Here is a 12,190-nt window from a genome sequence, read left to right as displayed (position 1 = left end):
TGTAGTGGGCCGCACGAGCGGTTGTACATATTCATCTCATTATCCCTGCGAAGCATTTTGTCACATCTCATGTCCACTGACTCATGACAGCTTGTAGTAGAGGTATGTATGTATGGATTTTTTCCTTTTCTTTGAAAGGTCAAATTGTCCTCACACTGGGTCCCCGCCATATTACCCATGAGCCTTTCTGTGCACTGAGAGAAAAGGGTCGGGCTCTACCCTTACAAGCTCTTTCTGTTTTCATTTTCGTGCGAGGATGCGCAGATATGTGTATGTGAATACTGTAAAGGGATCTGCATGTGTGCGATTGCGATTTAATGAGAATTTTGGCTTTGTTGGTATGTGTGTTTGTGTGTGTGCGTGTGAGGGTGTGTGGATGCATGTGTCTGTGGGTGGATGCATGTGTGTGTATGTGTGTGTGTGCGGTTGTGTCTGTAATGTATAGCGATAAGGCACTTTCCAGAGGCTTCCTTTTTATTGAAATCCATAGCATAGCAGCTGCCTCCTGTCATCTCTAACTCTGTGGACCCTCAGTTCTGTCAATCACTGCTACAGCATGGGTGCCTGTGCGTGTGTGTGTTTGTGTGAGCATGAGCCTGTAAAAATTATATAATGAACGCTTCAAAACAGACTGAAATTATGAACATGACGCACATGTGCATGTGTGTGCGTTCCGCGTGCATGTGTGTGTGTGCGTTTGTGTGTGCATGTATCTGACAGAGAGTACATGCGTACAGCAAACTGATATCAAGCAACACAGTCTGTCTGTAGATGAGACACTACTCAACTAAAAGGCTGCTCTCTCTCTCTCTCTATCAGTCTCACTCCCTCTACTATATTTAAAGCATTGCATCATATCTTTCTACTGAAGAAACAGAGGTTAAAAGAGAACGGAGAGAGAGAGAGAGAGAGAGAGAGAGAGAGAGAGAGAGAGAGAGAGAGAGAGAAACAGAGAAACAGAGAGAGAGAAACAGAGAGGGGATGAGATGAGAGGCTGCAACATCGATACTTCAACAATCGTCAGCGGACGTTTAGCGAGAAAAAAGGATGGGCAGAGAAACAGGAGTGGCGGGGGGGGGGGGGGGGGGGGGGGGGAGAACAAAGACGAAGGCAACAGTTGTGGGGATGCTGTTCCCGTGTTTGTTCAGGGGTAGGGTTGGGCTGCGGTGGGTCCTGAAGGACGGGCCTGCTCGGCGATTCAAACACAACACATCCATTATGCACGCACACACTTCCTGTTTGTCACAGTTTGATTCAGAGGACGTCGGATTCCCTTCTAAGATCAAAACATCTGATGTTTAAGATCCACTGCCAGGCCCATCTGCGAGTCTAATGAGGGTCTATTCTAGGAGATAAGGGGCCTTCGTAGCTGGACATAGGGTTCCTCTATGTGGACTTATAACCCTGGTTCTAGTTATGCCAACATTTATCAAGTCATAACATTCAATATATAATCCCCCTAATTCCACAGAGTTATACATTATATACACACACACAGATACACCATGGAATCGGGTACATATATTATACGCTGAATAAAATATGAGACCCAAGACATTCCTGACGGGATATGTCAACATTGATGAGGTTTTATTAGCGCTATTGACTTCAAAAGGACACCATAGCGTAGGATTGCTTGAATATAATGCAGCCTTTAAGAGCCATAAAGGAAGAGCGAAAGTGAGTGGGAGAGCGAGGGAGAGCGAGAGATATAATGCCACAGCGCGTACTAGGCTTGAAGCCCTTAAACCTTATGTCTTTCTGACAATTGCACTCCAGGGATCAATCGTGTGTGTGTGAGTGTGTGTGTGTGTGTGTGTGCGTGTGTTTGTGTGTGAGATGGGGTGGTTGTGGCGGACACACGCGGCTCTCCACTTCTCCGCCACGGAGAGAACAGTGAGCTAGCCGGCGGTGGTACACAGGGGTTCTTAGAAGCACTAGTGAGAGCCAATCAGAGGACACACATGACCGGATTAAAGCCCATGAGAAAGAGAGAAGAAAAAAATGTAACATGGCACGGTAACTGATTAACACACTCGTGCACACACGCACTGACCTAGACACGTACACAGGCCCGAGCAGCCACACATAAGCACACATACACAAAACACATTGAAGCGCATTGAGACCACTAGTGACGTTGGTGATTATATATCTGCCCTGACGCACAAAACGAACACGCTCACACACACACACACACACACACACACACACACACACACACACACACACACACACACACACACACACACACACACACACACACACACACACACACACACTCCCTCCTTAGTTGTTAAATACATAAGCTTTCCTCTGCATGTTCTAAAGGGATTTCGAACAAGCCGTCGAATAACGCATGCGTTAGACACCAAGTCCTTACGCTGGATCCCTCAGCTCCACACAAAGAGACTCACTGTGTGGGGATCGGATCCTTAACATTCACTGTGTTGGTAAGAAGCTCTGGAAAGGATTCGGGTTGGTGTCTGTGTGAGGGATTTTCCCGTTATGGATGCTTGCCTACCAGATTATTATTGATCGCGATATCTAACTTTATTAAGTGGGAATCATTGAAAACCAATGAGTCAAGCACATAAACACGCACACACCTGTTCGCACAAAAACGTGCATGCACACACACAAATCTTGAACGCACGCACACATATAGACACAGGCACACACACACAGACACACAGACAGACATCACGGTCTAATGAGCTTTTAGAGAGCCTTCGAGGATACACTGACACTGTCTGGGCTTTTGACTGACCTGTTTATCTTCTTAATTCATCTCTTTCTCAGTCTCTCTCACACCAACACACACATACAGACATACACACACATGCGCGCCCACACACACTCACACAATTTTGAGTGAGCTGTTTACCTTCTTTATTCTCTTTGCTATTTATTCTTCATTCGCGTGCACACACACACACACACACACACACACACACACACACACACACACACACACACACACACACACACACACACACACACACACACACACACACACACACACACACACACACAGACCCAGACCCTCTGTGGATCCTATATCAAGTGGTTAGTTGCGGTTCTCAGCTGTGAAGGAGCAGACCCTTTGAAGCAAGGCAGGCAGCAGAATGAACCTGGACTAAAGCCAGGCGAGAGCCAGGGTCCAGGTTCGCTACACGCTCATCCCCACAGAGTGTGGAGGGAGAGCAGGAGCAGGATGCAACCAGAAGGACAAAGAGGAGCGCAGGGATAGAGATATGGGAGAGGGAGGTTAGGACAGGAGGGACGATGGAATACAGACACTGTGGGCATGGGCGAAAAGTATGTGGAGGAGAGAGAGAGAGAGAGAGAGAGAGAGAGAGAGAGAGAGAGAGAGAGAGAGAGAGAGAGAGAGAGAGAGACGTCCACATAGACAGAAAGGGAGGTAGATGGTTAGAGAGAGCATTAGAGGGAGAGGGAGAAAAGGAGCGAGGGAGACAGAGGGAATACTTTTTTGATTAACTCACTCCTACCCCGACCATTACCAATTTCTTTCCCACTGAACTTGTTCATTATATTTATATTTCATTTCCCTTTCATTCTCCGATAATTTACTTGGTAATCTAAAATGTGGATTTCCCATGCCAATTAGAGTATTTTGAATTGAGGAGAGAGAGAGAGAGAGAGAGAGAGAGAGAGAGAGAGAGAGAGAGAGAGAGAGAGAGAGAGAGAGAGAGAGAGAGAGAGAGAGAGATCAGTTTAAGTAGAAGAGGTGGTGAAGCAGCTTTACTTAGTTGTCATTGTTTAAATTATTCCACTTGCAAGGTTTTCTCTGCATAATAAATTCCAATGCATCGAGTCTCAGGAACATTCTTTTCAACCATGGTTTGATATTGATTAGAGAGCGAGAGCGAGAGCGAGACCGAGAGAGAGAGAGAGAGAGAGAGAGAGAGAGAGAGAGAGAGAGAGAGAGAGAGAGCGAGAGAGCGAGGGCAAGACAGACCACGAGACCCCCAGGCACGCGGCTGGAGAGACGGTACCTTGTTCCCCAGGGCTTTCTTGGGGGGGAAGCTGAAAGTGTCCACCTGGGGGAACTTGTTCCGCAGGTGGTTGTGCAGCTCCCGGAACTCTGTGTAGCGCCGGTACACGTTCCATTCGTTGTCATGGATACGGATGTACACCTGGAAACGGAAACGACACCACCCGCTTCATCATCATCATCATCACCCCATCTGAAGCTTCATCATCATCACCATCATCGTAATCCTCTTTATCTTATCCTACCATCTTCCTCCTCATTGCCACCATCCCATCATCATTATAACCACACTATCATCATCATGATCATCCCCATCAAGAGCCTCATCGTCATCCTCATCATCCTCATCGCCGTCTTAAGCTTCATCATCATCACCATTATGGTAATCTTCTCTATTTTCTCCTCCCACCTTCATTCCCATGGCCATCATCACCCATCATTATCACCACACCATCCCCTTCGTCATCGTCGTCATCGTCGTCGCCGTCAACCCTATCTACTCCAACTATCGTCATCACAGTTGTCGTTGACGCATCACCAGTAATATTGTTATTATCATCGCCCGATCCCCAGGATAAGTAGAGGCAGTCTGAGAGAACGGCAGCAGCAGGGCGGGGGGGGGGGGGGGGGGGGGGGCTCACATGTGTGGTTGAATAAATGTGCACCATCACAGAGCGACTTAGGCTACTGTAAATAAACAACACGAGCGCGACCTCGTGGAACGAGTCCTGCCGTCCAACCAAAATACGATGAATATTTACAGCCACAGTGCGTCACGCTACAGCGAGACACAGGCAGAGAGGGCGAGAAAGAGGGCGAGAGACAGAGTGGGAGAGAGAGAGAGAGAGTGAAATAATGTTCCTAAACATCCAATGAGTGGCTGCTGCTAGTTTCATGCCCCATTAAGTGTCTTGTTCAGACACACCACAGATAGAGACTGTGAGGAGCAGAGACAGGAGGAGAGGAGGAGAGTGAGGAAAGTGAAAAGAGTAGAGAGGGGTGGAGAGGAGAGTAGAGGGTGGTGGGAGAGAAGAGGAGATGAGAGGGGAGGGTGAGGGAGAGGAGAGGGTGATGGGAGAGGAGAGGAGAGGAGAGGGAGGGTGAAGGGAGAGGAGAGGGTGATGGGAGAGGAGAGGAGATGAGAGGGGAGGGTGAGGGAGAGGAGAGGAGAGGGTAAGAGGAGAGGAGAGGGTGATGGGAGAGGAGAGGAGAGGAGAGGTGAGGGTGAGGGAGAGGAGAGGAGAGGAGAGGAGAGGAGAGGAGAGGAGAGGTTAAGAGGAGAGGAGAGGGTGATGGGAGAGGAGAGGAGAGGAGAGGGTGAGAGGAGAGGAGAGGAGAGGGGAGGAGAGGAGAGGAGAGGAGAGGAGAGGAGAGGAGAGGAGAGGAGAGGAGATGAGAGGGTGATGGGAGAGGAGAGGAGAGGAGGAGAGGAGAGGGTGAGAGGAGAGGAGATGAGAGGGTGATGGGAGAGGAGAGGAGAGGAGAGGAGAGGAGAGGAGAGGAGAGGAGAGGAGATGAGAGGGTGATGGGAGAGGAGAGGAGAGGAGGAGGAGAGGAGAGGAGAGGAGAGGGTGAGAGGAGAGGAGAGGGTGAGGGAGAGGAGAGGAGAGGAGAGGGTGAGAGGAGAGGAGAGGAGAGGGGAGGAGAGGAGAGGAGAGGAGAGGAGAGGAGAGGAGAGGAGAGGAGAGGAGATGAGAGGGTGATGGGAGAGGAGAGGAGAGGAGGAGAGGAGAGGGTGAGAGGAGAGGAGATGAGAGGGTGATGGGAGAGGAGAGGAGAGGAGAGGAGAGGAGAGGAGAGGAGAGGAGATGAGAGGGTGATGGGAGAGGAGAGGAGAGGAGAGGAGAGGAGAGGAGAGGAGAGGGTAAGAGGAGAGGAGAGGAGAGGAGAGGAGAGGAGAGGAGAGGAGAGGAGAGGGGAGGAGAGGGTAAGAGGAGAGGAGAGGAGAGGAGAGGAGAGGAGAGGAGAGGAGAGGAGAGGAGAGGGTAAGAGGAGAGGAGAGGAGAGGAGAGGAGAGGGTGATGGGAGAGGAGAGGAGAGGAGAGGAGAGGAGAGGAGAGGAGAGGAGAGGAGAGGAGAGGAGAGGAGATGAGAGGGTGATGGGAGAGGAGAGGAGAGGAGAGGAGAGGAGAGGAGAGGAGAGGAGAGGGTAAGAGGAGAGGAGAGGAGAGGAGAGGAGAGGAGAGGAGAGGAGAGGAGAGGGGAGGAGAGGAGAGGAGAGGAGAGGAGAGGAGAGGAGAGGAGAGGAGAGGAGAGGGGAGGAGAGGGTAAGAGGAGAGGAGAGGAGAGGAGAGGAGAGGAGAGGAGAGGAGAGGAGAGGGGAGGAGAGGAGAGGAGAGGAGAGGGGAGGAGAGGGTAAGAGGAGAGGAGAGGAGAGGGCGGAGTGGAGGAGAGGGGAAAAGAAAGGTGAGGAGAGGAGAAGGGAAAGTGGAGATGAGGAGCTGAGAGGAAGGGATATTACCGCAAAGAATGACAAAAAACAACGCTTAAAATAAAAGACAAAGGGAAAAGTAAAAAGAATAGAGACAAAATCGTCCCAAAATCGATTCCCAAATTGCCTCTTCCCTAACTACTACAGTCAACATAAAGTTCAGGTATACACAGACACACACACAAATGCGCACACACACAAGCATTTGTACCAAAACAGAACATTAAAAAGTAATACACCATTCTACAATCCAATTGTGTGGCAAACCAACACGTTCTCCTAGACAGAGGAAGTATCTGTCCAACAGCAGTGCCCAACCTATGCCCGGATTTACCCACAATCCTATCATTGCTATCATTATTTAGCCATCGGTCAGTCCAGCCCATGTGTCCGGGGTGGCTTAATATAAGCAGCCTGTGTGCCTGAGACAACACTGTGGTATAAATAATGTTGGGACGGCGATGACCGCCGCTCTAGGAAGCGCTAGAAGCCTCTCCGGCGGAGGTGAGACAGCGGGGCAGGGGGAAGGGAGGACTAATGCACTTGCGAAAGTGTCAACTCTGCACTTCCCGAGTGACCACCCAGAAGGCTACCCTAGCTTTTAACCTACTTTCTCGCTTTATTTTCTGCAAGTTTGCAATTATGATGAGAGCAAGGGGGAGAGAAAGAAAGCGAGCGAGCGATAGAAAGGGTGGAGAAGATGGGGAGACAGAGAGATGGAAAGGGGGCTGGAGACAATACAGCCCAGGAGATATTTGAGAAGCTTATAAACTGAGTGACAGGCTTTAGGAAATAAACATTATTTAATACTCAAGATGACTTTGTCTCACAGGTGTCCATGACTACTCCGAAACAAGCAATGCCTCACCTGACAGCATAGAATAGCATAGTATAGCAAAAATAGCAGCCCTAGCCCTACTAGTCAGATCCACTAAGAACATTACACTGGTCCGGCTTATAAAAACGTATACATTAGCCTCTCTCGATTACCATCCAGATTTTTTTATCCCCTCACCTATCACATATCACTTATCACTTATTCAATCTCTTGTTATCTCTCTGAAAAGCATTAAAAACGGCTTATAATAAAAACCTGTCCTTTTTGCCAGCAGCATTGACCTTGGATGTTTGATATCAGCCCTTTAATCTTTCTAAATGATCCCATCATGACATCGTCTTGGGGGACAACACACACAGCCATTAGACAAAGTGATCGAGTTCTCTTTGCATTAGCCAATTTAGATTTTGGACCTAGTTCCTTTCTGACCAATCAGTCCATCTCTTCCGTGATTGGTCCGTGGACTCCATCGTCCGTGTCCATCACAAGTGTGTGAAATGCAAGACCCCTCAATGGCAGAGAAACACGGGGAGGGAGGGATCAGCGCGTGGTGAAGTTTATAGTTTAGTTTTCAAAAATGTTTTGCCTCCCTCCTTTCATGCCGTCTCTCTTTACAACTCTGCAAAAGTTCCCCACATCCCCTTGAACCGTAGCAAGTAAATAGTGATTCAAATACGTCTCACCTGGGAGAAATCTAAGAGAAATCAGGCATGTGGTGGTGGTTGGGGGGGGGGGGGGGGTGACCAGTCTGAGAAGCTGGCATTTGAGAGGAAATGAAAAGGCTGTCTCTCCCCCTGCCGCCTGCGTCTCAGAGAGCAGCCCCGCGCCGCTCGCTGCTGGTGTGACAGCGAGGCTAATCACTGGTGTCTGGCTGTCACCAAACAAAACTGCCGTCGCAGCGCAGAGAGAGGGCCGGCGGGTGACCTCCTGCTGCACCGGGGGGGGACGGGGGACGCAGTCAGACCTGGGACGCGTCTCACACACGGACACACACGCACACACACACACACACAAGCGCGCATGCACACATGCACACATACAGGTGCACACACAGGCAAGAGAAGTTGACAATTACAATTTTGTCTTGCCTGTGAGTGGCTTATGGAGGTGGGGATTATGTAGGAGCAATGGTTAATTTGTCCCTCTGTCGCTCAGATTCCAACACAGTCCAACGCAAACACACACACACACACACACACACACACACACACACACACACACACACACACACACACACACACACACACACTCACACACTCACACACTCACACACTCACACACAAAAGATATCGAAAGAAATTCCTTGAAAATAATATCTCTGGCATTAAAAAAATGATAATTATTAATTAAATCTACACATTTGATGTGACGTCAATGAAAGCCCGGGTGTCAGTTGTAATCAGTTGCCAAACTGAAAGAAGGGCTGCACTCTACGGACACTGTGATTGGCTGCTACAAAGCAGTGTTGCCTCTGACTCCTCACATTGCCATGTTGTCACTCTCTGACACGCCGGTGCAAAACACAATCTACGCTGCATTATAATCCGGTGTGAAAGAATGAATGACGGGAAGAAAGAAATCTTAATTTAATCTCAACCTACAAATAAACTCCATCCTCAGAGTAAAGAAATAAAGAATACTAAATACTAAAAGAGTGATGATTAATGATGATTACCAACGTAGTAGGATTAACACATGGTAATTACATCACCTCAGAGCTGGAATCACGCATCACATTGCAAGTTTTGTGGTTGAGTCAAGATAATAAAGCGCAGCGTTGCTAGAATTAAGCGTTGCATCGCTGGAGAATCCCAAGTCACGACTGCCACTCCCACTCCGCGGCTGGGCCTTTGTTTGGACAATAATGAGATTTGGTGCAGATTGCAGAACAGTTCACACACTCACTCCTAGGTGTGATGGATGTCTGCAGTCTGGGTGGATACTGATTGATTATTTGCAGTATTTTTCTAATATTGCAGATGGTGCCTGAAAATCCCTGTTGATGGCTGATAATCTGCTGAATAAACACTTATTTGCTAGCCCCAAAATTGTTGTCAGATGGAAAAAGAGACAGACAGACGGACAGATTGAGGGAGGCAGGCTAACAGGCTGCACAAGGTTATGAAGGGTCGAAAAGGGACAGAGACAGAGAGACAGAGATGGAGACAGACACAGACACATGGAGAGAGGGAACAAGACAGGGAGAGAGATAGTTTGATTAAAAAATAAAAGTGAATTATGAATTAGTCAGTATTTGTTTAGTTAAATTTATCAAATTATTTGGCAATAGTGTTTCATCATTCATGCCAACAAAGCCAATTAATATGGATTGAGAGAGAGAGAGAGAGAGAGAGAGAGAGAGAGAGAGACAGACAGACAGACAGACAGACAGACAGACAGACAGACAGACAGACAGACAGACAGACAGACAGACAGACAGACAGACAGACAGACAGACAGACAGACAGACAGACAGACAGACAGACAGACAGACAGACAGACAGACAGACAGACAGACAGACAGAGAAACAAAAAAGAGTGAGACAGAGCGAGAGAGATAGACAGAGACAGAGAGAAACAGGGAGAGATAGACAGACAGACAGACAGACAGACAGACAGACAGACAGACAGACAGACAGACAGACAGACAGACAGACAGAGAGAGAGACAGAGAAGACACAGACAGAATGAGAGACCACAGGGCTCCAGACCACAGGGGGGGTTCACGTGTGGACAAAAGGAGCTCAGACAGCAGGAGGAGGAGGAGGAGGAGGAGCTGGTGAGGATGAGGAGAGGAAGGAAGGGAGGGGTGGGAAGGATGAGAGCACTCACTATAGGAAAGGTGAGGAAAATTAATTTAACAAAGAAGGACAAAGAGCAGCAATGGGGTGGAGGGGGGGAGAGGTAGTTAATCAGTAGGCGGTAGAAGAAGAGAGGGAGGAGATGTAGAACAGGGAGGTGGGAGTGGATTCCGCGTGAATACTCAATGCAGAGATGAATGACGTGCCAACGCAACCATCTGTACATTTAGGTAAGTTAATGAAGGTCAATGTCATGGTGGCAGGCTGGAGGCGGGGCATACAGTATTTCTCGGTTGGTTGGAAGGACCCAATTAGGGCACCTGAGCACTTGACAGACAGCACCTGGAGCCTATTAACGCTGTCGTCAATATAAAAATGATGTTGCTATTGCTCCCGTCAAAGAGGTTCACGCCGATTCACAGGCACCGTTTTTGATTGCACACGATGAAGCACTCAAACAGGCAGGAATGTAATTAGGGAGCTAACTCAACCACTTTATTCAATGGTTCTATTTTCAGTCTGGTTTAAAAGGAGTAATATCAGGTACAATAGGCAAAAGAAGCCTTGAGTAGCACTGTGCAAACGCTCGATGTTGAAGTTATCTTTAAGGAAAAGAAAGGAAGACAACTACCTATTTGTCCAAATTGTTCTGCCCTGTACTCTGCATTTACATTGCCCTCATTGTGTACTGCTATGGCATGTTGTCAAAGGCAACATGCCCACATACACTAAATGCCTTCTGCTCGCAGAATGCAACAGGCGGGCACCATGGTGTATAAATCAGCCTTAACTGCTCCATACTATCTTACCCTTGAATTCAGTAGTGGTGTTTGACATACTGAGAAGACACAGAACAACGACCCAGAGAAGCAAGGACATCTCATTCTAATGAATAGTTCTTTGGCAAAAATACAGTTATTCTATAGCTACATACTAGTTATTATTATAAGTTAAAAAAAATCAGAACAACAAACGGATAAAGAAATGGCGATGGTCACAGAAAACGATAATGGAAAAGTATGTTTTTCTCCCTGACATGTATACAACTCGCCGACAATAGTAAACATCCAGGAGAATAATAATTCACACAGCTCTTCTTTTTAATGAAGCTCATTTTACATTCTGCAGCGCTCTCTCTTTGTCTCTGTTGCCTGTGTCCTTGAGTTTACACCGCAGGGGGTGGTGGCATGCAATCGGTAACCCCCCCTGTGCCTGCCCCCACCTGCCGCCCGCGACATGATGTGTTTATTTGGGCAGATAAAATAAGGACATTCACCTTTAGTGTTTGCGACGCCCTTCCTCCTCGGTGTGCGGATGGTTGCCGGTGGTTTATGGGGCAGGGGCTTGCTGTTAAAGCCCTCGGAGGGGATGTCCCGGCATTAACTATATGGCCTCTGATGGGGCCGTGGCTCAGCAGAGTCAAACGCCGAGCCCCAGGTCGCTTTCACGGTCCAATCGACTCCAGGATTTAGTTAAGCGTCATGAAGGGGTTCAATGGGTTTTATGTATGATGTTTTAAGGAGGTTTTGAGATATTGTCGAGGTTGAAAAAAAACGTTGTGTTGTATTAATGTCTTGAGATATCTCTTGTTTATTTGCTGTATGTTCATCCAGCTAACAATGCCGCAGGTTAAGGGTATGCATCTCAGTAACTTCAAAAATAGCATCCAATTTATTATTTCAAGAATGGATAATATTAATGATGCAGCAGACACACAACTCTTAATAATTTAGGGGTTGGGGGATTTCTTTGTGGGAACGAGCGACGTCAGTGTGTGGAGATACTGCGCTTTTCCTAGCCCGGGCCCGTGTTCATAACCGGCGCTTTACTGTTCTCCATCCCCTCGTAGAGTTGAGCGCAAGTTTGAGTTACTTTTCTCATCATTAACTTTCTTAATAAGCTCAGCGATCTGGAGGGTTTTCTGATCGAGATTACCGCTAATCTCTGTTGAGGATTATCTTTCGGCGGCGGAGGAAACAAACAAGCGTTCTAGGAAGATAGTGGCAAACAAACAATATTATCGTCCCAGGTTCGGTTTAACGACAACCGGGCTGCTGACCGCCGTTTGAGGCCCCACAATGCGGGGAAATGTGAAACGCGTC

General features: G+C 48.0%; 1 protein-coding gene across 1 annotated transcript in view; it reads right to left on the bottom strand.

The window, feature by feature from the left end:
• The window catches only part of snx29 (sorting nexin 29), a 110,911-nt gene that overhangs the window by 18,815 nt on the left and 79,906 nt on the right, over window positions 1-12,190 (bottom strand). Inside the window, exon 19 of the mRNA XM_056577154.1 lies at window positions 4,020-4,160. Coding sequence (XP_056433129.1) covers window positions 4,020-4,160 — 141 coding nt within the window. The remainder of the gene's footprint in view (window positions 1-4,019; window positions 4,161-12,190) is intronic.

The sequence above is a fragment of the Gadus chalcogrammus genome, chromosome 18 (genome assembly GCF_026213295.1).
Source record: "Gadus chalcogrammus isolate NIFS_2021 chromosome 18, NIFS_Gcha_1.0, whole genome shotgun sequence".
NCBI lineage: Eukaryota > Metazoa > Chordata > Actinopteri > Gadiformes > Gadidae > Gadus > Gadus chalcogrammus.
The sequence above is the reverse complement of the archived record's forward strand: the minus strand, read 5'-3'. Positions and strand labels throughout refer to the sequence as shown.